The following is a 26,807-nucleotide window of genomic DNA, read 5'->3' on the forward strand; positions in this document are numbered from 1 at the left end:
GTGTCTGGGGAGAATTCTGAGGGCCAGGTAGAGAAGCCTGGAGGGCCACATCCTCTGTCCCAGGCCTGAAGTTTTCCACTCCTGGTTTGGAACAAGATTTATATCTACCTAATAAACAGAATTAGGGAAAGGGTCTTGCAGCTGAGGATGGCCAAACCAGCCCAAAAATTTACACAAAGAAAATAAAAAATTAAAAGGCTGATACCTAGGAGCTAAAATAGACATCACTCCTATGATTGATAAAATAAGGCTATACTTAGAATAATACTAACAACCAATATATTGTAGATAGATATTACATATATAAAAATACTTGAGCCTTACCAACAGGCTCGCTCATGGGGCATGTAGTGGGAACTGTTAGGATACTTGCAGAACAGATAGAAAGCTGCTTTTGGCACACAGATACTTCTGCTAAGAATATACACTTGATTTCAGACTTATAATTGGGCCTTATAATTGGGGCATATTTTGCCTGTAGGCCTCAATTCTATACACACTCGCCTGGGAATAAATCCCATTGAGCTCAATGGGGTTTACTGCTGGGTCGATGTACATAGGATTGCACTGTTAAGGCAAAAATGTTTGATTTGACTGATGTTTTATTATGCTTTTTTAATGGTTTTAGCAGACTGGTTTTATAGAAATGCCACCTGCATGGCAGATAACAAAAACAAATGCATAGTTAAATAAATGTTAACATGCAGGGTTGAGGATTTTTACTAATTTTATCTCTGTTTCTGTACACATGATAAATAGAAGCAGAGGAATGTATTAGACATCAAACAGTTGTATGTATTTGTTTATCTCAGTGTTGATTAGTGAGTACACTTGGTCCTGTCTGAGTGAACACATGACCAAACCAAGACATTGGGAGGTGGGATTCAACTGCCCTTACTTCCCACCCCATACAATTCTCCCCAAACTGGTAATGCTGTTGTGATGTATTTATGTATGCATATAGGTTTTACTACGACAAAGCATACTCCTTCCCCATCACTTTGGCACTCCCAAACCCAGCTTTATAACTCCAGTATCACTACAGTTTACAGAACTGAGTGCAAAGACATTTAACACAAGATTTACTTTTCCAAAAAAAAGTTTTAAAAGCAATTCATTGAGTTTCTTGCCTGAAATCTACCACCTGGAGCAACTCCCTGATGGTGAAGCCAGATGCATATTAGAATGTAACTGAAGCTAAAGGGTGTTTAAACTGTATAGAAGTGTGGTATTTAGTGCAAAATTATGATAGATCTCTACAGAAGCATCTGCCCCCAGAAAACGTGATCCCCATTTAATTAGCCATTCCAGAGCCATCTGTATTTCAGCAACATTGTCTATCAATGGAGGAGGGAAAAATCCACCAGGAGCAGCTGGAAACATTAGTTTATTGAAAAACAAAATTACAGCAATTCTAGAGAAACTTTATAACAAATGGATCTGTCCCTCAAACAACATCGACTCTTGGACCGGGGGGAAATAAGCCCAGATACTGTGGAGTTTTGCTTATAACTCCTACCAGATGAAACCTGTTTCGGTTAAATTTTGTACACTTTTGTAAATGGTCATGTGTGTTTTGTTGTTTTTGTTTGTTTGGTGCTTTAAATAGCATTTAATTTTACCTGATTAAGGCTGCAGTCTTATACACACTTCCCTAGGAGTAAATCCCACTGAACATAATGGAATTTACTTCTGAGTAATGATGCACTGGATTGCATGGTAAATCTGGCACCCAGAAAGTTGTGTGCAATGTGATTTTTTTTTTAACGTTGAGAGGAAGTGGGGTGGTTGAGGAGACATCTACTCTTTAAGGGACAGTGAAGGTGAAAGACAGTGGAATGGGAATGTACATATGATCGGTAGTTTTTTTATTCTTCCTCCCAACATGTTAATTTAAATGCAAAGCAGGCTTAGAAATCGTAATTAAGAGAGTGGTCACATCCACATCATCCATTCAAAGCACTCTTATACCACTTTAACAGACATGGCTTCCTCCAAGGAATCCTGGGAATTGTAGTTTGTTAAGGATACAGGGAATTGTAGCTTTGTGAGGTCTCCTAACTACTCTCTGCACCATTAACAAACCACAGTTCCCAGGATTCTTTGGGAGAAGCCATGATTGTTCAAGTGGTATAAGGATGCTTTAAATGTACGGTGTGTCTGTGACCTGGGAAGAAGGGAGGGGTTGTTGAACCTTTTCGCCTGTTCTTCTGTTCAAAACTATTTCTACCACTGCTTCCCCATTTCTATGGAAAATGATGCAGGCACTGCACATCATTCTTAAAAACATCTGGGACATTCTGAATGGACCAGGGGCAGGAAGGGAAGGACCAGTGGGAAGCTCCCTTTCTCTCCATTTGTCCTCCACTCCCAATTTCAGCTTTCTGTGGCTGCTTTTTGTTTAAAATATCCAGAAGCAAAGCCAGGGAATTACCCATGTGTACAGTTGGCCCCACCCCACCCCCACCCCCGCAATGTGCTGTGGTCTCAATCCAGAGTTTTCCAAGAAGCAGGGTTGCAGTGGCAATGTGGTTGGCTTCAACCTACAGAGCAACAACTTTGCAATGATCTCTGTTGATCAAGCAGTGAAGTGAAATAGGTACCACCCACATTCTCCAGTACGTCTCTCCTCCCCATGCACCTAACAAAACAGAATACTAGAATTTTCCTCTGAAATGGCTGCTTCACTTTTGATTAGTATTCACAAATAATGGTTGGTATCAAACAAAACAGATCCACTAGCACAGGGGCTTTTTGCTATGCAATGGAACTTTCCCACTCTTTCTTCCCCACCACCACCCCATACTTCCACTAAATCTGTTCCCCAAAGCCTCCAGGACAGAATTTGGGGTCATGGAGGTGACACATGAGGAGATGAGAGACTGGAGAAGTTCCACTGAGCACATAAAAGTTCTTGTGCTAGCAGAACTGTTTCATTGGATACCCAGTATCTGTGAAAATTAATCAAAAGTTACGCAGCTCTTTCAGAGGAAAATGCTCATATTTTACAACTCCTGAAACAGACCAAGCTGCAACAGAGACGAGACTGAATGTAAATCTGCTGTTAGTGTATGAAGGAGACCTTTTAATCCTGGACAGGCCCCCTAGGCCAAGCAGTTCATGCTTCTCTCCCCCGAATACCCCATACTGTTTTGGACACTCTTTCTAAGGGTATAACTGCATATATTATGTCAATTGAATACTATGTTAATGCAGTGATTGCTAATCATGACCAATCACATAATGATTTTAACAAAATTAAACACCAGGTGCTTTGAGTACTGGTGCCAATGAAACCTCTCCCTGTTCTCCCCACCGTCCAACATGCTAATTCCCACATGTGTGGGGTTGCTAATCACATCATGTAGCTTGTTAGGACCTCCTAACCCTCAATGGCTTTGCAGAGTCTCTCAACTGGTCTTCAGGTACATAGGTGGGGTGGGGTGGGATGAGATCTCTCTCCCTCTCATTCAGAAGGGCCACTGTGGGCTGCTTCATATATTATTATTTTCCTACTCTAAGATAACCCCTGTACCTTATTGCTAGAAGCACGCCACACATTATTTGCATACTGAATAGAGACTGTTCAAGCAGCCATGGGACACACCAGTACACTGTGGTTCACCCATTACTGTAACCCTCTACTTTCTTGTATGAACTTTTCCACAAAGAAAACTAGTTAGGTGGGGAGTGGCCCTGTACCACATGTTTGGGAGAAGCATGCTGCAGGAAGATCCAGGGCACTAACACATATAGAATTGCACACAACTTTGTTGGGTTCGCCAACATACCTCCCAGCCCACCCATGATTGAGTCTATCTCATCCCACTGGTGAACTGGGATGAGCACCTGATGCTCTCAGGTCTGGGCTTGCTGGTATGACCGTGTGTATGGCTTATTTTAATATTTTGTCACATGGTTCATGAGCGAAAGAGACATCAGTGGTTCCCAAACAGTCTCCGTTCAATACATATACATATATGTTTATAATACACGGTTCTTCTTTTTCTCCTATTAACAAAACAAAAAGCCTAACCAAAATCACAGCGGTTGATGAGTATGCATGCCAGCAGGCAATGGAAGTTCTCCATAACTTTTTTTCCTTTTTCACACAATAAGGGCCCCTCAGCCTGCCATTGGAAGCAGCTGGAAGAGTATGGTTGGATCCAACTCTAAAAAGGAGGAAAATTAACCCCAGAAGAAGGGCTATAACAAACCAACTTTTTAAAGTGCAAGATTCTAATCCAACACAAAAAGGAGGGGTCTGTTGGCAAATTTAGAAGTTGTCCAGTTTCATTCTAGAGGGAAGGAGTACCCATCCCTAGGATGAAGCAACTTCCATCCTAATTTTATGATGAGGGAGTCGTTTCTAGGAACAGAAAGAATCCTACCTAACAGTGATTTGATGAAAGAGCTGGTCAATTATACAAACAGGAATACATCAACTTTTTTCTAGAAAAAGTATGGACTCTCTAACACACCTGCTGAAGGAAGAAGTCTCCACACGGACTCTAGAGGGAGGGAGATTACAGCTCAGCTTCAAAAGGAAGGAAATTTCCAGTGAAATTTTAGAATAAGAGATTCCCCTTAAAGGAACAATCTTAGAAAGGAAATCAATTTTGGAAAAGGTCATCCCAAAAGATACCCTACATTCTCTAGATTTCACACTACAAGAAGAGCAGTGAAAGCAGCAGCGGAAGGTGACCAAGATGGTGGGTGGAGAGGCCCCTTTACAAGCTCGTTTTGAGGAAGTCGTAATCAAGGCTAGCTAGAACCAGCCAGCAGAAAAATAAATGAAGCAATCTTTGTTGATTAGCCATTCATTCCTCAAAACCAGGAACACACAGACACACACTCCCTGCTCACTCTGTTTTCTGCAACTCTCTCCTGCGTTCCCATAACAGAAAGGACTGTCTGAACCGCTTCCCATACATTCCCCATAATAAGTCACACCTATCTAACACCAGGGATGCCAACTTGAATAAAATATTGGGGGGGGGCCAGGTCACATGACACAGTGCACACACACTATTTGAAATGGCAATGCCCATCAACTGGGGGGGGCAGCCCCCTCAAATATTTTATGGGGGGGGCGAAGACCCCTCAACCCCTAGGAGTTGGCTGCTTTGCCTCTCACACTTTGAATAGTCACTTCTCTCACACACATATTAATATGCCCATTGCTTTCTGCCAGACAACTTGCTTTTCAGTGATAAATTGGAGCAAACGTCAATCCAGAGAAAACCTGATTGTCACTTGCTCCGGTTTAGTGATAATGATCTGGTTTCTCTGAGGGCCAGCGGCAGGGGAAGGCCAAGCAACTAAATGAACATTACTCCCTACATTAATCCTGCCGTTTCCATCGCGTTCCCAGTCTTCCTAGGCCTCTAATTCCACTACCAAATTGGACACCTCCCAGCTGCTGCCCACAGTTCTCTTGGAGTACAATTGTACTCCTATCAGTTTGTAAGAAAAACGCAGAAGTGATATATGTTGGCAGAACGAACCTCATCAAAAAATGCTCCAAACCTCAGAAAATGGCTCGCAATGTTTTCATGGATCTTTAAACATTAATGCAGCTTCTAAAAATGCACCCCTGTGTATTTCAAGCACAATTGTGATAGCTGACCTGATAAGGTATTGGCACTTATGGGGCTAGGGGGCTCTCACCTTTCAGAAGTTTGTGTCCCCCTGCCCATTCTTGGAACCAGTCCAAGAGATCGTGGGTTGGAAATTCTTCTGATATTGAAAGCCTCATTATGTGGGAACAGTTTCCTCAGGTTCCTGCTGCCTTCACCCAAGCCTTCTGGCTGCTAAAAATCTTAAATAAAAATCCAACATTATGTCAATCAGGTTATAAGTGAGATCTGTCTGCTTTTAGGATTACTTCTGTTGCTGTTCTTTTCAGCTGCCTGCAAGCTTTAAACCAAGGAAAGCAGCCTGACCTTTCTGCCTCTCTTGGGCTAGGAGCTATGATAAACTGGTTTGTGTGTGTGCTGAAGTTTTAAAACCTAGAAGTCTATAAGGGGTTCTCAATAATATGCCTCAGTGTCAGTTTGGGTTCCTAAAGGGAAAGTTGATTTAATTACTGCTTTTCTTTCATTATTATTATTTATTTTTAAAAATACATATTGCAAAATAAAGCAATTTCACTATAAAAATAGCAAGAGAAAATCAGCAATTAAAGTCTACCGGAGCAATCAAGAGAGGCTATTCAAGGTGCAATTAACAGGCTGTTATTCACTAATTACCAAACAGGCTTCATCAGGTGGAAGAAATAAAGCAGGCTGAAGCTACAAAAGGAAACTTGCGCTTAATGTTGGTGGGCCTTTCTTATGACTAACAATAGGAAGATCTTGACTATGGATAATATATTGTGTTATATTAAATGCTTGTGCCATTTTACCATAATTCTACTTTCCTCTAAGGCAGGGGTATGCAACCTAAGGCTCGGGGGCCGGATGCGGCCCAATCGCCTTCTAAATCCGGCCCACAGACGGTCCAGGAATCAGCGTATTTTTACATGAGTAGAATGTGTGCTTTTATTTAAAATACATCTCTGGGTTATTTGTGGGGCATAGGAATTTGTTCATTTTTATTTTTATTTTCAAAATACAGTCCGGCCCACCACATAGTCTGATGGACCAGCCCATTGCTGAAAAAGGTTGCTGACCCCTGCTCCAAGGGCTCGTCCACATCTGAACATTATTCTGCTGTTACTCCACTCCCCCCCCACACACATTCAAATTATACCAAACTGGTCCACACCAGCATACTTTTGAATTTGTATATGAGGAGAAACTTAGGTTTTTCCAGTTCACACCAGTAGGCGTCCCTTTTAATGTTTGTCCCTGCCTTCTAATCTGCTGATTCTGTAATGCCAACTAAATGCCGACAGGGCATGCACACAAATTTCCCTGCCCAAGAAGTGTACAAAAGCACACAGGCAATTGTAAATTTGCTTGTGCAATTTTCTGGTTTTGTGCAAATCTGAGGAATCAAAAGAAAACATCTATATCTAATAGATACACATAGCTAGCTAGAAATATGGCGAGTGTCATTTGCTTGGGCAGTTTTCCAGTTTTGTTAACATCTGAGGGATCCAAAGCTATAGAAATATAAAGTTAAGCTCCTAGTGGTGCTTACTAGCAGGCTAGAAAAGACATGAAAGCAGTTGTAAGCTCTCAGCACATTTTTTCCCCAGATAGCTGCTCTATACATCGGGTGTTGAATTTGTTCATGTGATTTGCTCGTGCAGCTTTCTGGTTTTGTGCAAATCTGAGAGATCAAAAGAAAAATATACATTCCTCCATTCAGGAGGAAAACAAAAAAAGAAACGAAATCCTTGAGGAACTAGTGGGCATAGAAAGGGGAGCAGCAGAAAGTACAGTTGATCCACCCACCCAGAAACACTGAAACAATTCATTTGTGATCCTGAGTGGAGTTGTTTGGAGTCTGATTTCTCCCAACTTATTTAATTATCTCTGCATCAGGTAAACCTGAATTTACAGAGCAGAAGCATCAAGGCTGGTGTCATTTTAAGGTAACATCATGTGGACTATGCAAATTAAACAGGAAATGCAAACACACAATAAACTCTGGTGTGGTCAAGCCCTAATTGTGTGGAAACAGTGTCTCCCTTAGCACTAAAGGGCCCTAGTGTGAAAGCAGTAGGAATTCAAAACTGCTGCACACCATCCTTTGCCACATGCTTGGGATCTCCTACAGATTAGTCCATGTGGAAAGAATTCCCACAAGGCTGTAAGTCTGAAAACAAAATGGACTGCTCTCTGATTCAGCCCATATCCTGCTCCAGAGTTGCAAGTCCTCAAATTAGTTACCTACCAAGTGCCCCTTTCCAACAACGCGCTCTCTCTCTCTCTCTCTCTCTCTCTCTCTCTCTCTCTCTCGGAAGAATATTGTACCCATCACCATTGCCTCTTTCAAGGTTTTGCATTGAGAAGTTCACAAACGAAAAATATAACCCGCCAGCCCCAGAAAGAAGAACGGGGTGAAGGTGGGGGTTCATTAGCCCTTGATTAGAGTTTGGTAGGGAAGAAAAAGGGGTATGGTACTGAACAAGGAGGAAAAGAGGCAGAGATGTGCGCAAGATGGCTTTAGACTGCAAGAGAATCATTATCTGCCCCTCCAGGGGCTACTGGGGTGAATTACAGTACCCTAAACTACAGCCTGGCACTGCTATATGTACAAGTTATACAGGGCCCATCAGGGACAGCTAGAGGGAGAAATAGAGACAGGCTGTAGCTTTTTTCTGAATTGGAGAAGGACCTCTAAGAAGTTACAAAGGAGCAAGAGTGAAAGCTAAAGTAATGTCAAAATGAAGAGAAAATAAAGTGATCGAAACCAAGTGCTGAAACAAAAATCCACCTGTATTTGGAAACGGATGACATTTCCAAAATCTTCAACATCTCACATATTTCTGATCTCGGCAGCGATGTTTTTTGATATACTGCCCAGAATTTTATCCCTAAAACTTGATTGTCCCTCGGACTAAAAGTTCGTTGCCAAGCTTGTTAATTCTGAGGTATACAAACCTGCTGATATAAATTCAGTATTTCACTTTTTTTCCTTTCCTTTTTCCTTTCCTTTTTCCTTTCCTTTTTCCTTACATCAAATGGTGTCCCTTTCTTTGCCCCAGTCTGAATGGGCAGAGTCATTCAGAGTCAGGGGGGGGAAAAGAAAACAAAAATATTTCCACTATCAAGTATGTTATTTTAAAAATACTTTCTATCATTTTTTTAAAAAAAAAGAAAATTAGGTTCCCCTGCAAAACTCCACCCATTGACAGAGGTAGGTGAAACAAAACTGATTTACATTAAATCCTGTACATGTCTACTCAGAAGTAAACCCTACTGAGTTAAATTAGACTTTCTTCTGAGTAAATGTGCATAGGATTGTAGAATCTGAAAATAAAAATTCAATCTAGGCACACTTATTTCAGCTAAAACAGCCCAGAATGTGAAATAAATATTTCAAGAATGAAATTTAAGACTCAGGAGGGAGGATACTATTAATAAAACCAATTCCATTTAAAAATACTTTTATCTTTCATCATCTGCTGAATGCTGGCCATACTCTTTATATCTCCTCATTTAATTAAAAAAAACAAAAAATATTCAGAAAAGTTACTAGAAAGAAGATGTAAAAGTGGATTTTTTAAGAGTCCTGAGCATAATTGGGGGCAAGGAAAGGGAGGGATAGTGGGAAGTTTGTTTATTAGAATAATGTTTGAAAGAGCCGAGATTCCTTTAAAAGCTACGCTCACGAGAACCAAAGAACAGGCATTGATGGATAGCCCCAGTAACTGGGAGGTAAATAAAAATCACTAGAAAAATTGACAGAGTGCTAGCGATATATAAAGATATGTACAGCAGAAGCAGGGAGAGGGTGGACCTGACCCTGCCCTAGATCCCTTACGGGCAGAGTCCTGGCAAGGTTATAAAACAAGGATGGGATGTGTGGGATGAGAGTTGCAAAGGGTGTGTGTAAAGCTCCACTTCCTGCACCTTCAAGTAGTGACCAAACTCAATATTGGATGCAACAAGACAAGAGGGCTGCCCACCATGACCCACTTTTCTTGTCTTGGAGTGCATGTCAGGAAGGAGCAGGGAGGGGGCTCACATCTGTTTCCTTTGCCACGGCATGAACAAATGGTGTGGCCATGCCATCAGATCATTTATGCCCTCATGTTGTGCACCAGTAGGGCCAGATGCCCCTGGCCCTCTTACAAAGGTGCTGGCATGAACTAGGTCCAAGGTGTTGATCCCAGCCATAAAACAGATGAAGCCCCAAGGAGGTGACTTCGTTCAAAGTGGATGAGCTCTAAGCAGTCAGTGATGTCAACAAAGGTGGATGAGGCCCACAGTGATGAAGTCACTAAAAGTCAACATCATTGCAGAGCCTGGCTACTTTTGATATTGGTAGCTACTGGCTGAATCCATTGTGCTGAAATCATCAATAGGTGACAGGCACAGGAACTTTGACATCATTCTTAATCATCAGGATTGGCAGTACTATCATCAAATGGTTGACAAGGCCTTTTCAAACATCGGTACAACTGTTTTGCCCCAACATCATACAGTATTGACAATACCTACACATCTGACGTCATCAGTCCATGTGATGCCCTGATGGGTTATATCACAATCAATATACTGACAAAACGTTCTCTCCGTTGACATCATCTATAACTGACAAGTCACATAATGTTGATGTCATCAAAGGTCCACAGGGTTGACACCATCAAATGTTGATGGTGTGGGCATCAGAGGTCAACAAGACCCACAGCGCTTACATCATCTGCAGCTGACAGAGTCCACAGTGTTGACACCATTGATGGTGTTGATGGTGTCAGTTGGTCAATGGAGCATCCACAAGGGTTGGCAATGCTCACAGCGCTTGGAGTACCAGAGACAGAGTTTGCCAACCTCATAATAAATCCACAGCGGTTGTCTTCAGTCTTCAAAAGTCTGAGACAAAGCCCACAGAAATGATGCCATCAAATGTTGACGGACAACACTAGTTGTTATCAAAGACTGATGGGACCTGGCAATTATAACATGACCCAAAACTATCACCAAGGCTACGTTATTGATGCTGTGAAGGATCCACAGGCCTAGTCTCTTTCAGCCTTGATGTAATCAGATCTGGACAGCAGTGATGTCAACAGACTATGGGAAGAGATAGCAGCAGAATCTAATACATGAGACCTACTAATTTTGACATCTTCAGAAACTGACCAAGATTGTGCAGTAGGTTTCCTCTAAGAAACCAAGCTGGCCTTGACACCATTGCATCTTGACCATGAGCCATAGTGTTGATGTCATTAAATACTGACAGCCAATGTCATCATCAAAGATTGTCAAGACCTGGCAGGTCGGTGGGACACCATCAAAAGCCAGTGAAGACTGAGATGGTATCATTATCAAAGACCAGACTAGGACTTGACATCAACCAGGATGGAGGCCATAGGGCTTTAAAAAAACAAAAGGAGCCCCAAGATGGTGAGCACCAAAGAAAGGGTGGGGTGGAGCAGAAAAGGGTAGAGAAATATGGCCTTGAAAAGTCAAATCAACCTGAGTTGGGGATTAGGGGCCTCTCACACGGTGACCTCGTTCTTGCTGCCAGTAGGGAGGTGTTGGGTTGGGTGGTGCCCAGGGATGAACTGGACTTGATCAATGGTGCTTTGCCTCTTGGCTGCAAAGCCTTGGCGCCGGGTGGCAGCCTGGCTAGTACTGCCTTCCCAAGGAGCAGATGCCTTGGGGGAGTTGTTGGAGGTGGGGTGAGAGTTCTTCATCATCACGTGGTGGTGCTCAAGCATGGGAGTGCTGCTGGCGCAGACGTTGGTCTGAGAGAGGGCCTTCTGGTGGCCCAAATGCATCTCCTGGAAGGGACCTGTGCGCTGATGAAGACGCTCAGGAGACAGCAGGCGCTCCTGAGAATGCAAGTTTTCGCGGGAGAGGAGGTGCTCGTGAGATATGACACGCTCTCGAGGAATGGTGTAGTCGTAGTGAGATGGGCGGTAGCTTCCCCCTCCACCGCCACCATCGGAAAGGATGTGTTCCTGGGACATGACGCGCCGCGGGTTGTGGGACTTCTCGGAGTAAGCATCCGTGTCGTAGTTCATCTTCATGGCATGTAAGGGCAGAGTCCCTCGGGTCAGTTCGGCAAGATGCCTCCGTTTGGCATAGAATTCATCCAAGTCCTTCTCAGCTGCTGGGAGATAGGGGAGATAAGTAAGATGTCACTGAATGATGAAAAGGTGGACTGGTGGAGGTGAGAAGATTACGAAAGAGAAGGGGGAAACAGACAACCTCCACTCCCATAAAACACAAACACCTCATGATCGGTATGTGAAATGGCCTGATAAAGCAATAAAATCACATCTGATTTGGCCCTCAAACAATTTGTAATACATACATTGGCTAAAATTCTCATTTGCATTATAAAGACAGTTTTTCTTCAACAGCCAGGCAGGTCACATAAGGAGCCCAAGAAAGGCTCAATGGCAGTGTAAGCCCACGTTTGAAAATTTTCAGTATAGAGGAAACAGGGTCAGGGATGATGGTAAAGAAAGTGAGAGATAGCTGTATCATGGAGGAAAAAGGCTCAAGTTATTAGCCTTTGGAGAAGATCAGCAACAACATCCTCCCAGTATTCCTTTCCTAAATGCTCCAGCTTACCCAAGCGCTTGAGTGAAGAATAGCGGTTAAGTTCTGACTTGACGGCTGTCTCATATGACGGGGGCAGATGGGAAAGATTGTGGAAAGAACGAGAGCAGCTGAGGGTGTTGTACTTCGTGGTTGAGTGGCTGGGCGTGTGGTTCACATGCCAATCTTTTAGGAGACAGAGAAAGAAGAGAAAGCATATTAGTTCAACTCAGACTGACTTCCAGGGCACTTGGAGTTTTAGTAAGACGAGTTGCTTCCACACTAGCTATTTAGTCATTTGTCATTTTTTACTGAGCATCCAAGTGACAATGCTGACAACCTCTGGCATTCCCATATATATTATTCTGTCCTCCTACACTCTTGTGGACATGGTTAGTGATGGCTGTTCCCCAGAGCATGTGCTTAATTCAGACAGTACCTGGTGAATCCCTAACTTTTGAGAAAGGCAAGGATCCTTCTCATCATTAGGCTTCTCCTGTTGGCTCTGCAAACAGCATTCAAGTTAATCCTCAACTCAGGGCCAGGCCACACATGAGGCAAGGTGAAGTGACTGCCTCAGGCGGCAGGATCTACCGGACTGCAAATCCTGATTTTCATCTTTCTTCCTGCCTCCTTGTTCCTGATGTAGATCTTCCCTCACCCCTTCTTCCCTGGCGGGGAGAGGGTACCATTTTGGGGTTTGCCTCAAGGGCCAAAATGTCTTGGGCTGGCTTCCTAAACTACACACAGCTTCCCCTTCATGGCGCCTGCTGTCTGGAATCTCTCCCTTGATTCACCTTCACCTTAAGGACATAAGAACACAAGGGGTGCAGCTCAGATCTTGTTAGCCCCCAAAATGGCGGGTGAGTGAGGTCCCTAAAAAGGAGGATTGGCAATTAAAAATGGTAGACTATGCAGAGTTAGCAGGTCTAACAGGTAAAATAAGAGAGCAAGAAGACCAAGTATGTAAAGAGGAGTGGGAAAACGTTGTGGAGTATTTGGAAAATAATTGTAAACAAGTGAAAACGCTGGCAGCATTAAGGTAAATTCAGCAGTATAATATATAATAAAGGAAGAAAGGGGAGAAAAAGATCTAAATGGATATATAAGAATATGCAGGAATGGTGGGAAAATTAAAGGAACCAGGAATGGGGAAGAAGGGAAGTCATTGCATGTTTTTATTAAAAGAAATATATTAACGGTGGAAATTTGTACTTGAATGTGATTTTGGAAATGGTAATAATGAAAATTATAAATAAAAATTAAAAAACACACACAAGGGGAGCCCTGCTGGATGAGGCCAGTGGCCCATCTAACCAGGTGCCTATGGGGAGCTTAGAAGCAGAATTTGAGCACAACAGCACTCTTCCCTCCTGTGGTTTCCAGCAACCGATATTCAGAGGCATATAACCTTCAACAGGGCAGGTACAACATATCCATCAGGATTAGTAGCCACCAATTGCCTTATCCTCCATGACAACCTCATCCACCAAGAAGACCTTGGCATTTCCTCTCCTGATTACAATCAAGTCAGCTGCAAGACACCAAGATAACCAAGAGCAGCTGACCTTGCTCTTTCTTCCCTCACCCTCAGAGTGGCTTTTTCCAACTAAAACATAATTGCAGCACCAGTCTTTCTAGTGTGGGCTCGCAAAATGTGATGGATATGTGTTGGGGCTGCCAGTTGCTGGGGTCCATGTGTCCTGCCAGGGCTCTTCAGTGTTGCCATGGAGGCAAGAGGCTGGGAAGCTACCCACCATTTTGGTTTTCCCACAATGCCCTAGTGCAGTGGTTCCCAACTGGGGGTCCACGTGACCCCCAGTTGGGAACCATAGAGACATCAAAATTATCAAAAGTCCATGGCTTGGCTTTTGAAAAACGAGGAGTTTGCAGTACTTAGCTAATTGGGAACCACTGCCCTAGAGCATTGTTGGAACGTGAAAATGATATGTGATTATTTCCTTGCCTCAGTCCCTCTCTCAGGGCCAAACCACAACAAGGGGAGCAAGTGGGTGGGTGAGTGAGCAGAGGGTTGGGACCACTGACATGGATGGGAGTCCACCACAGGTTGTTTTGTTAGACACCCCTCTCCTGTTAAGGAGGTATTCTGCTTTTCCATGAGTTGATTTCCTTCCCAGCTGTAGCATTATTAACTGGTCTTAATTGGCAATTTCCTGTTTCCTCACACCAGGTTCTCTACTAACTCGTTTACTCTTTTCCGCACGAAGAACTGCTTGTTCTTTTGTTATTTATCCTCCATTATTGTCATAGCTAAATAATTTGTAAAACACAAAATAACGCCTCAGTAACAATAAAAAAAATACTCTTAATTTGTTTTGCACTAAACATACGCCTATTATGGCCAAGCCACTTGCACTTGTCTCACTGAGGCACATGACTCGGTGTAAGGCAGCTATTGGGTATGAGCGACCTTGCATTCCTCCAGTCAGTAGAGGGCAGTGTTGAGTCTAACAGATGACAGGGCAACTACACTTTGTGGTTTCCCACTGACACCTAAGCTGCAACCCTTCCTTCTGCATGCTTCTATCTGTCTTTGCTCTCCTTCTGCACGGGGCAGCCATGAAACTGTCTCTCATGATGTAGATTTAGAATCAAAAGCCATCTTTGTGGATAGGAAGTAACTCTTAAGAAAATAACCTTTTCTCTGTACCAATCGGAGTCCTGTCTTATTTTATTTTACCCTTCTAAACCATGGCAACGCAAAGGGACCCCGATCATTAGGTCCAGTCGTGACCGACTCTGGGGTTGCGACGCTCATCTTGCTTTATTGGCCGAGGGAGCCGGTGTACAGCTTCCGGGTCATGTGGCCAGCATGACTAAGCCGCTTCTGGCGAACCAGAGCAGTGCACGGAAACGCCGTTTACCTTCCCGCTGGAGCGGTACCTATTTATCTACTTGCACTTTGACAGTGATGTACAAATAAATCAGATGACGGGTGGTGGGTTAGCTCCAGCTTCCAAGCTCCCCACTCCTCCACTCTGCTAAATACATATAAACTTTAAGCTGACAATTTGATTTTAAAAACGTATCAGCAGCTTCATGTGAACCATGCAGGGCTGGATTCTGTGTGAAAAGTCAAGCGGTGTCCTGACAAAGCCCCATCCTCAATTACTTCAAGCAGGGGCAGCGAGAGACCGTAGCAAAGCAAAGGAGGCTTGGGAGACGGGGAGCCTGCCTGGGAAATCTCCTGCCTCCGCACTTGGCTAAGCACTGAGCAGATTCACTTCCATCTGCCAAAGCACAGTGGCTGCCAGGATCAGCAGTCCTGAGATGAAACTGACATTCTCCTCTCTCCCTTCATTCCTCCCCTCTCCTCTGTCTGCTGTGCTGGAAAGAGAGAGGGGAGATTCCACCTGGCCGTCCTCTCCCACTCTGTTCCCAACTCAATTCTGCCTTCTGTGTTGTATCTAGAGATGGGCGAATCCATCCATTTCACACACACACCCCCCAATTTATATTCAGTTATCCACGTTTCCATGTCAGTTTGTAGTTTTGTCTTAATGAGAACCCACTAGCATTTTAGTGTGATGTTATTTACATTTTTGTATACCACTTTCCCCTGATACACAAGATTCAAACTTCATCTTAAATGCAGCCATAGATTTTGTTATTGTTTTCCCAGGAAACTGCAAGGATGACCTATGTGAAGCGGGAGACACATCTGATAAAATCCCATTTATCCGATCTGAGTTCCGGATAAGGTGAACATGGCACAGAATCCCAGAATGGTTATGGGATGTCTGTTCTGCTTCCCCAGTAGCATTACTGGAAAAGCAATAGAATGAGTACAGGCTCAACTGAGGCTTATTTAGGTGGCCACTTTAAGTGGACAACTGTAATGTCAGCCCAACTGATTTAAAAACAGCTGAGGGGGAGGCAGTGGGCGGACTATTTGGGCAGCGCGGACCCTGTTTACACCCAAGCCACCGTGTTTCTCCCAGGAGAGACGTGTGGCTTGGGCATGCTGCAGGCCCCATGGTGAGTGCCGCCCAGCATTTTGTCACCTCCCTCAGTGGTGACACCTGGGGTGGCCCGCACCCCCCTTCCTCCACCCCTGCACCCGGGGGATTAAATACTGAATTAGACTTTAATTGTTCTGTTTAAGTTTCTTGTTAAGATGGCTGTTGTTTGTATTCTCCTTGCTATATATTGGATGCTGTACCTTTAAATTCTACATAATTCTGTGTAATTCAATGCACCTGCTAGTGGCCTTCACAATGCTACTAGGTTTTAGCCAACAGTATCAGCTTACTACACTTTTGAGTGACAGCTGATCCACGGTTATTTGGTGTACCTTTGTGGATATTTGACTTGGTAACGTATCTGTTATTGTATCACAACCCATTATAGAATGTGCAGGTATGTCATTTCAATCACTGTATTTTATTGTAATGGATTTTATTTTATATTATTGCCAGCGGATGAAGAACTTTTATTGAAACATTCTATTATCCTGGAAGGACTGTTCTGCTGCTGTTGCTTTGTATAGAGCACTCTGTTCCTGTGTTTGGAGCACCTACCATCATTCTTCTGTGTTGCTGTGCTTATAGCACCATCTTGCACCAGCTCACTCTCAGCAAAATTTTGTATAGGATATTAACTCTGGAAGGCGTTTAGCCTCAATATTCAGTGATTCTTTATGGCCAAATATTAATCTGATCATTTCTTTTCATGGAATATCTACTTGACTCTTATTAGTTCGTGACTCCATGTACATATTGTATGTTTTATGACTGTGAATTAAGAAACAGTTATAGGTAAAGGTACCCCTGACCATTAGGTCCAGTCATGACAGACTCTGGGGTTGCGGCGCTCATCTCGCCTTATGGGCTGAGGGAGCCGGCGTTTGTCCGCAGACAGCTTCCAGGTCATGTGGCCAGCATGACTAAGCTGCTTCTGGTGAACCAGAGCAGCGCACGGAAACGCCGTTTACCTTCCTGCCGGAGCGGTTCCTATTTATCTACTTGCACTTTGACGTGCTTTCGAACTGCTAGGTTGGCAGGAGCAGGGACCGAGCAACGGGAGCTCACCCCGTCGCGGGGATTCGAACCGCTGACCTTCTGATCAGCAAGTCCTAGGCTCTGTGGTTTAACCCACAGCGCCACCCACGTCCCGTAAGAAACAGTTATAGTGTTATATAAATATTGTTAGTATACTATTAGCCTACGTGTTGCTTTGTGTTTGCCAGATTATCTGCATGGAGGAAGCAGATCAAGGAAATGCCCATTTTCTCACATACAGAGGTACCTCGGGTTACATACGCTTCAGGTTACATACGCTTCAGGTTACAGATTCCGCTAACCCAGAAATAGTGCTTCAGGTTAAGAACTTTGCTTCAGAATGAGAACAGAAATCGTGCTCCGGCGGCGCAGCGGCAGTGGGAGGCCCCATTAGCTAAAGTGGTGCTTCAGATTAAGAACAGTTTCAGGTTAAGTACAGACCTCCGGAACGAATTAAGTACTTAACCCGAGGTACCACTGTACTGGATTTTCTACGACAGGAAATTAAGCAGCTCAAAGTAGTTTAATACAGGGGGGAAATCCCAAGGTAAGTGCAAATTTTGGACAACATCATGAGGACACTCTGAGAAGTCTGAATGAACAGGACAGAGTGATGATGGACAGATCTGGAAGCACCTTAAGTAAGTCGGCTTGAAATATCATCCTGCTCAATACATATTTAGGTAAACCAGTAAGCTGTTTTATTTTATTTTATATACTCACTGCCTGTCTGCTCGTTTCCCTTTATAATCTTCTTTAATAAACTTTGGAACTTGGGGCATCACTGGATTTTGTAAGACCCAAAAGACAGAGGCCACTTCCAGACTGTCACTGTTTTCAGGTAGGATTGAATCACCTCCCGGTAAATTCAGGTTGCGCAGTTAAAGCTGATTTGGCGCTCTTGTGAAACAAACACACTTCCCCAAAGGATCAGGCTTTTTGCAATAAGGAAAGTGGCAGGAAAAGGCAGAAGAAAGTGCAGGGTAACACTTGCTTGACGCAACCTCCCCACAAGCAAATCAGACTGAATGCTCATAAATTAACCAACATCGTCTAACATTTCCGCAAACAAATCAGGCTGAATTAAACAGCTCATTTTGAAGTGACCAGAGCGCTCTCCCTGCTGCCCTGACTGCTGGAATTACCCTATAGCCTTTAAGTTAATGGAAAGCAGGAGGAAGGATGGGCCTGACGTTTGACTGTTGCAGACTCTGCACGTGGTTTGCAGCCTCCCCCTTCCCAGATAAAAAACCAGCACGTTGCAAGACCTTCAGTCACCACAACTTAGGCTCCCTAAGAATGAGTGCTGGCAGTTCCAAGCAGGTGGACGAGATGTTTGGCAACCTGCCTACACAGCCCTGGGATATGAGCCCCCCCCTTCACACCATGCTTTTGATTCCCCCACTGAGATTATCCAGGAAGACTCCAAATCCCCTAGTGTGTATATGAGACAGCGCCTTCTCAGCTGTGCAACACAGAAAGCAGGTATGGCGCCAATATCCTGGGGCAGCTACCAAGGAAACAGCACCGCAGCAGGGTCCACTGCTAATAACTGCCCTGAACCCCTTTAAAATGTATTTTTTCATGGCCTGGCAATGCCAGGTGTTTGAGTCTAGCTGCCTTTTAAATTTCCCACAATGCTGTAGAGTGACACTTAATTGGGGGCATTGTGCATAATAAAAATAGCGGCTAGACACAGCTACCTGGTACTTCTCAGACCACTGCTGCCCTCCTCCAGGTAAGCCAACCAACAGAGGATAGGGCCTACCAGAGGGCACTCAGGGCCCTCTCGGACCTGCAGCCGGTCCTGTCAGGAAGCTGTCTTATATAAGGTTAGACTATTGATCCATCACCTAGCCCAGTATTGGCTACTCTGACTGAAGACAACTCTCTTTCACAGCCACACCTTACCTCTTATACCACTTCTCAGAATCACAGGAGCTGTAGTTTGTTAAGGGTGCTGTGGATTGCAGCTCTGTGGCTAAGGAATAAACTACAGTTCTCATGATTATTTGCGGGAATCCAAGACTGTTACAGTAGTGTAAGAGTTATTTAAATATAAGGTGTACATATGACCTAGAAAGCACAGGGATGGGGAACCAGGGTGCCCATGTTGCTGGACTACAACACCCATTATCCATTGCCGCTGACTGGGAGTTGGAGTCCAACAACATCTGGAAGACACACAAGTTCCCCATCCTTGGCCCTTCACATAACCTGCTACCTGATTCTTTTTTAATCTGGGGCCTTCTGCACTGGAGAGGGACCAGTGGTCAGGGGTACAACATGCACTTTGCATATTCTACTCCTGAACAATGGTCCCTCTCCAGTAGGGCACCCAGATTCACTCCAGAACATCCTCCCTTGTTGGAAGGTCTCTTTAGCCCCCCTGCCTGACAGTTTATGGGAAAGCAGTAAATACTATCCTGTTTCAATGAGCTTCCAACTAAAGTTGGTTTGCTTCCCTGATTAGCTTTGTTGATCTTATGCTGTATGCCTTCTGTCTCTCTGTTTTATGGTGCTCAAAAGTATAATGTTCAGGGTTTAAAAATTGTTGCATGCCACTTCGGGGGCAGGAGGGCTTTTTATCCAAAAAGCAGTCCATCATCATTATTATTTTTAATTTAAACAAATAAATAAGTCAATAGAGAACCAGCAAGTTGCTAAGATGTCACTCTGCCTAGTGACATCTGCCTAGCTGCTCCCAGCACTTACCCAGAGTGGCTGTGTGATGCTTGGGGCTGTTGACATTCAGGTGGATGTAATTATGGTGCATGTTATCTGCAAGGCAAAAAGAAAGCGAGAGAAAGAAGTGTGTGTATGTGGTGGAGAGGACCATGTTAACAACGTTCACCTGCTAAGGCTGGAGATCATTCTTATCTGCCTCGAGCAGCCACTAGAGGTCACCCAACACAGACTAAAAATGTCCGCTCCAAACTTGCAAACAATTCTGGCAACGTTGGTCTGCAGGGCCAGTGTGGCTGCATTAACATTAGCTAGTTTATTTATTTGTTGCTGGGAAATTTCACAACCGGGTTTGGGCTGGGAGAATATCAGCACAGGCTGGGATTGTGATCAGAACTAGGCATGCAAATTGATCACACCATCATTTGAAAGGGATGAACGATGCATGCTTATACTGAACGTAAGAAGGGCCCTGCTTATGTTCTGGTGAAAGTCCCCTCTAGTCCAGCATCCTGTTCTCAAAGGTGCCTGTTCTCAAAGGTTCTCAAAGGTGCTAAAAGCAGAACCCAACTGCAACTTCCCTCTTCCCAGCTGAACCTGACCGCAACCGCATTCTCCCCACCTGCTATGTACGCAACTAGAGCAAGGCAGAGCAGAAGGTAGATCAGGATCTACTGGAGGTTTTGCAGGAGTTTAGCAAGGGCTCTCTGACTCCCAGTTGACAAATAATAGCAAGAAACCTTTTTTAAAAAATAAAACCCTTCCAATTAAGCTACTAAAAAAGAATGCTTGGGGGGAAACCAAGAGTGGATTTTTCTGTGGAACGGTTGGTCTTGCTGATACCGTTAATAGATTCCTGGGACTGAGTGATGTGCTCAGAGGCACCCTGTTCCTTAATCCTCAGCCTGTTTCTTGTCCCTGGTGGACCTTAGGTCTCTAGTGAAAGGACCAAAGGAGATCTTACAAGCCTGAAAATTGCCCACCCCTCTCATAGAACATACATGGCTACCATGCTTTATTTGAGGGTTGGGAGGGAGGGAGAGGTCGAAGAGGACAACCTGGCTTCTGGCACTGGAGCCCAATAAATTTAGGAGATGGATCTGGGGACTGCCAAACCCCTTCTCTCTGTTTCTGCAGCCATTTGAGGATCTAGGCATGAAGGTGCCATGGAAGGAGGACCCATGCCATCTGTTCCATTGTAACGCTTACAACTTCTACCCTTGGCAATAGGTGAGGCTGGGAGAGTAGGATTGACCAAAGGTGAGTGAGCTTCAAGGTTGAGCTGGGATTTGAATCAGTCAAAGTCCGACACACTCTGGCTCTCAATTAAGATAGTACTACATTGTTACTACGGCAAGTGGGGTCTGCAGCAAAATGTTGCAGTGTACCCTCCCTCCTAAAAGGAGTTGTGTTGTTTCAGGTTTCAGCCAGCCATACCTTCCACACAGGACATTGTGCTTTTCTCACTACCCCCTGTTGAGGTCAGTGGAAGTGCAGCCTTTGGGCTCCCCACCCCCAAAATATTTTTTGTACTTCTGCAAACCTTGAGGTTACCCCCAGCATGCTGACATCTCCCCCTTGTATGCCAGTGACCCTGGTTTTGCCTACAACTTCGTTGGCACTCACCACCCCTGAGTTTGCTACTAAAACCAATAACTGAGGCCAGGTATGTCTGGGCTCCTGGGAGAGAAGGGAGCATTTAGCAGGGAAGAGGGAAACTGCAAAAGCGCCTCCTGAGCACTTGAAGGCTTTTCTTTCTACCTGGAAATAAAACAGTTCATGTCTCAATAAGGCCCTCCCCCCACCAACCCTAATATTAATCTTCAAGCCGACACAAAGACAGCCAGACAGCTAGAACCAGTTGCTATGGCAAACAGGCTGTTTCCCCACAAGCTTTTGCAGCTTAATTCCTGCTGAGAATACACACACACACACACACACACACACACACACACACCAAAGAGCAGGAGTTAACATATTCCAACAAAAATAGTAAGAGAAGGGGCTAGAAGTGGATCACAGAGAAAATAGGCGATAGATTCCAGGAAGATTCCTGGGGTCCATGGAGAGGCCAGCTCAGGCTGCTGTTGGAAAATGGGGTGTGAGGCCTTCACCTCGTTTAAAGGTGCCCTGTTCTTGATCCCAGTTTTGCTGGCTTGGGAGGACATTTTTTTTGTTACATTTATATGGCATTCCTCGCTTCAGAGGGCTGAGAAGGGGAGTTCCCAAGTGATTCCTCATGGGGGTTGGCACATACATTATCATGAAACCATGGTTTGTGCTAACTTTAGCTGAGACTCCAAACCATAATTGGTGTTCCAAGATTTACCATAGTTTGTGCAATTTCCTTCCCTCCTCCACTTTCCTCTTTCTGGATGCTATCCGACACTGAAGCCTCTGAGAGCGGAACACCGTAACCATGGTCATTGATTCAGATGTGACACCAAATCACTGGTTTGCAAACTTATGATTTCAGGTTCTGATCTGGCTGCCACTCACAAACCATGATTTGTTGGAAAGCGCTGGTTCATACAGTATAACAAAGCCTTGGTTGGGATTCTACAAACCAAAGTTTTGGTGTTACATCCAAATAATCTCACTTAGATATTCAGTGCACTCACACACTATTGATTAAGCCAGGCATAGGCAAACTCGGCCCTCCAGATGTTTTGGAACTACAGTTCCCATCATCCCTGACCACTGGTCCTGTTAGCTAGGGATGATGGGAGTTATAGTCCCAAAACATCTGGAGGGCTGAGTTTGCCTATGACTGGATTAAGCCAAGGTATTCGCTTATTATCTCTTTTAAGCCATGATGTTGCCATCAAAAGGGGTTGGAGGTCAAGTACCTGGTTATACAGTCCAAGAGAACCCATCTCTTTTACTCCCCATGGCACCCCCCCATGGAGTCCCTTACTTTCTTTCCTTTAGCACAGTCACCCTCCTGGCAGTTGAGCCCCACGCGCCACTTAGGCTGCCAAGTGACCAGAAAGAAAGAAGCACAGATCCTTGCCTGTACTTGTGCTTTTAACAGCAACTCAATCAGGGTGAAGCTTTTTCGGAGATGGGGACAGTGTTGATTAGGGTGGATGATATTAAATAAATCCTTCCTCGAATTCTAATAAAAAATTATGCAGATCAAGCTGTTGGGGAAGGTTGGTAGCTGATCCAGGATTTAGCAATCTTAAACCATCACTCGCCTTGTCAGGCTGCCTGCAGTTCGCTGCCTCTCTTACCATGGCTGCTTTTGGACGGTTTCACTGTGTTGTACAGGTTCTTCGGGGGACGAGCTGAACCGTTGTCTTGGAAGTTTGAGTTAATGACAAGGCTGTTGTTGCGTTCAGAGCACGAGCTGCTGCCTGCTTGATGCCTGAGAATGTCAACCAGTGCCCTGGCCAGGAAAAGAAAGGAAGTGTTAGTGAAAGGGACAACAAGGCACGTGTCTGGGCTGGATTGAGGCACTTCATTCATAAAATCATAGAATTGTAGAGTTGGAAGGGACCCCGAGGGTCATCTAGTCCAACCCCCTGCAATGCAGGAATCTTTTTGCCCAACATGGGGCTCGAACCCACGACCCCAAGTCTCATACTTTACCACCTGAGCTATCATCCCACCTTAGTATATTTACAGTATAGCATGATTCAGTGAAGGTTTGTCCAGGGGGTGGCAGTTGCTTCTCCTTAGTTTCAGTGTTGCCCCTACGGCAAAAAAACTCTGCCCCAGGTGCTGGCGGGGGTACAAGAGAGCTCTCCCCACTTGTGCAACTGGTGTTCAGAGGCATACTGTGTCTGATACTCAAGGTATTACAGAGCCATCGTGGCTAACAGCCGTTGACAGCTTTCCATAAACATGTCTAAACCCCTTTTAAAAGGTAAAGGTAAAGGACCCCTGACAGTTAAGTCCAGTCGCGAACGACTCTGGGGTTGCAGTGCTCATGTTGCTTTACTGGCCAAGGGAGCCGATGTTTGTCTGCAGGGAGTTTTTCCGGGTCATGTGGCCAGCATGACTAAGCCGCTTCTGGCGAAACCAGAGCAGGGCACAGAAATGCCGTTTACCTTCCCGCCGGAGTGGTACCTATTTATCTACTTGCACTAGCATGCTTTTGAACTGCTAGGTTGGAAGGAGCTGGGACTGAGCAACGGGAGCTCACCCTGTTGCGGGGATTCGAACCACCGACCTACCAATCGGCAAGCCCTAGGCTCAGCCACCCGCGTCCCAAAACCCCTTTTAAAGCCATCCAAATTGGGGGCCAATACCACATCACTCAGCAAACCCCATTGTTTAACTGTGTGCTGTATGAAATACTTCCTCTTGTCTGTTGTGAATCTTCTGAGCTTCATCTGATGACTCCAGGTTCTTTTATTTCTTTTTTAAAAAATTGATTCTTTATTATTATTATTATTATTATTATTATTGTGTAACGAAACTCATGCCTTTTCTAGTTCTACAATGTCCTCTAAACACAATATTTCAAGTGTGGCCTCACCATAGATTTGTATAGCGGCATTCTGATACGGAGTTTTATTTGCAATCCCTTTTTAGTGCAATGCAGTGTTAGAGCACAGAGAGTTACTGGCCCGGGTCCTTCTCTAGAACAGAGGATATGTGTTTGTACAGTTAAATTAGGACTTGTAGTTCATCAGAGAGGTTTGTTCTTCCCTAGACAACATCCTCTAAAGAACTACCAGTCCAAGAGTTCTCTCTGCTTAGGCAAGAGAGAGAGACAGCTGGTGGTGAGAGGGACAGACGCCACAGGAATTGAAGACATTGATCCCGGGGGGGGGGGGGGAGAGAGAGAGAGAGAGAGAGAGAGAGAGAGAGAGAGAGAGAGAGAGAGAGATGGTGTTTCTGGTAGGATTTACAGCAGGCGTTCTACTATGGGGCAAGAGCAATTAAGTCACCCACCCATTTTGTTTGTTGAGTGTGAATTTGCAAAAGAAACTGACTTTGGGGAGGTAATTCATGATTTTGCAACGGCGATGAAAAGGTCATGAACATAAAGCTTTAAAGCAAATTGGTCTATCAATAGAATGTTACAGCTGTGTTAGAACAGTAATTGTTACAAAAATTCCGAGGACACACAGAATTCCAATCTGGAGCCATTCTGTGGACAGAATCCCAGTCCAGCTCTGAGCCCCACTGCCAGCTGAAATGCTGCCAGGTTCTCGCCACAGGGCTGAAGAACAACTTTTGACCCCATCTTGCAGCCTGCATTTTTTACCTGGGCACGTTGAGCTCCCTTCCATGCGGTCTCCTTGAGGCTTTGCTGAAGAAGAATTTGAGCCCGACTCCCACGGCTAAGGTGAAGCTGATGACCCCACAGATCACGTACACGGTGCTGTTGCCCGTCTGCTTGCTTCCGTTTGGCACATCGGGCCCGTTGGTGGCTGTGCCGGCCACGGTGGTGGCAAACCACTGCGGGCTGTCGCGGCACTTCCCTTGCTCCAGCCTCCTGGACCGGTCCTCGCAGCAGAAGCGATACTGGCACGTGCCGCAGCAGAAGCGGTAGCCCCCCGTGGTGCAGTTGAACGCCGCGTCGTACTGCCCCATGACATCGTAGTAGCCTTGGCAGGTCTCCGAGGGCCGCACCCGGCTTGTGCCGGTGGTTGCGTTGCTGCTGGATGACGTCAAGCGCTTCAGGTGGGCCAGGAAGTTGGGCAGGCCCCAGCTCTGGTTTGTGTGATGTTGGGCCTGGATGACGGCCAAAGCGGTGCGTCCCCCCAGGGCTTCCAGGGCTGCGTACAGCATTACTGTCAGCAACTGGTACATGGTGGGTGGAAGAGTGCCGAGGAGCTCCAACGTTGGGGTTCAGATAGATGTTTTTTTTTAAAAAAAGCTTATAAAAGAGATCCAGGAAGAAACACTGCAAAAGATGCAAATGAGATTGTTAGAACATGAAGAGAAGCCCTGCTGCATCAGACAAGAGGTCCCATCTGTTCCTGTTTCTCACAGTAGCCAAGCAGATGCTTCCCAGGAAGAACGTGAAGGCAACACTCTCATCCCTGCTGGATAGTCATATCCCCCACCACCACCATGGGCATCTGAGATTCAGAAATACACTGCTTGGCCATGGAGGTTCCATCTGGCTCTCATAACTAATAGCTGCTGATAGAGCCATCCATCATGAATTTGTCTAAAAACTATCTTAGCTCATGGCTTTTCCATGGTGAGCATTAAGCTGTGTAATGCTCTCTTCTAAGAGCTCTACAGACTGCCAGTGTTTTGAAGGATGGATTCAGGCATATTTTAAATCTATTTTTACCCATTTGGGATTGAGAAGCCCCTTTTATGTGCTTGTATTTTTCATGTGTCAACGCTGCATCATACCTGTTCTGACTTGTCCTTTAGTTTTTGTAGGCATTAATTGTTGCCTAGAGGACTAGGTTAATAGGGAACTAAAATGTAAATAATAAAGATAAACAGTACTATTGCAGCAGTGAATTTCATAATTTAACTATGCATCATGTTTGGTTTAATTTCTTTTTTTAATTAATAGAATTTTATTTTGAACTAGAGTTCAAAATTTTGGCAACATTTTGGCACACACACACACACACACACACACACACACACACAGAATATAATACTGTAACAACATCACTAAAAAGACTAAAGAAACTCTCTGATAATCCAAATATAATGCCAGTGAGATAACTAGCTCACTAACTAGCTCACTAACAATACCTATATAAGTTATGCATAATACATATATACATTGTAATCAGAAAAAAACATGAGTCTCGTGGCAGCTTAAAGACTAACCAATTTATTATGGCATAAGGTTTTGTAGACTTAGAGCCCACTTCATAAGATGCATGAAAATATGGGCACTTTATTAAAATTTGATCAGAAGCTTTAAGGGCTTCCATATAAGAAATAAATGGAAACTATGCCACCATAATTGAACTATCAATAGATGGATAGCTGTGTA

The 26,807-nt window shown here is 44.5% G+C and overlaps 1 protein-coding gene and 1 long non-coding RNA gene across 4 annotated transcripts in view; one reads left to right on the forward strand and one right to left on the reverse strand.

Moving 5' to 3' along the window:
- Positions 1 to 8,989: 8,989 nt before the first annotated feature.
- The window catches only part of SHISA7 (shisa family member 7), a 32,118-nt gene continuing 14,300 nt past the window's right edge, over positions 8,990 to 26,807 (reverse strand). For 2 of the 3 annotated variants that reach the window (XM_083582132.1, XM_083582133.1), the window contains exons 2-6: positions 25,098 to 25,739; positions 23,113 to 23,267; positions 19,907 to 19,972; positions 12,204 to 12,356; positions 8,990 to 11,736 (exon numbers count right to left, since the gene is read on the reverse strand). In XM_083582132.1, coding sequence (XP_083438258.1) covers positions 11,120 to 11,736; positions 12,204 to 12,356; positions 19,907 to 19,972; positions 23,113 to 23,267; positions 25,098 to 25,645 — 1,539 coding nt within the window. In that variant the 5' untranslated portion in view covers positions 25,646 to 25,739 and the 3' untranslated portion in view covers positions 8,990 to 11,119. Of the gene's footprint in view, positions 11,737 to 12,203; positions 12,357 to 19,906; positions 19,973 to 23,112; positions 23,268 to 25,097; positions 26,394 to 26,807 lie in introns of those variants that run through there. The other variant, XM_083582134.1, reaches the window with a different exon arrangement.
- Positions 16,821 to 17,352, forward strand: LOC310747248. Its single transcript, XR_014540911.1, has 2 exons — positions 16,821 to 16,948; positions 17,323 to 17,352. It is a non-coding gene; the product is annotated as an uncharacterized lncRNA (long non-coding RNA).

The sequence above is a fragment of the Podarcis filfolensis genome, assembly GCF_964270895.1.
Source record: "Podarcis filfolensis genome assembly, chromosome: 13".
In the NCBI taxonomy this organism is placed as follows: domain Eukaryota; kingdom Metazoa; phylum Chordata; class Lepidosauria; order Squamata; family Lacertidae; genus Podarcis; species Podarcis filfolensis.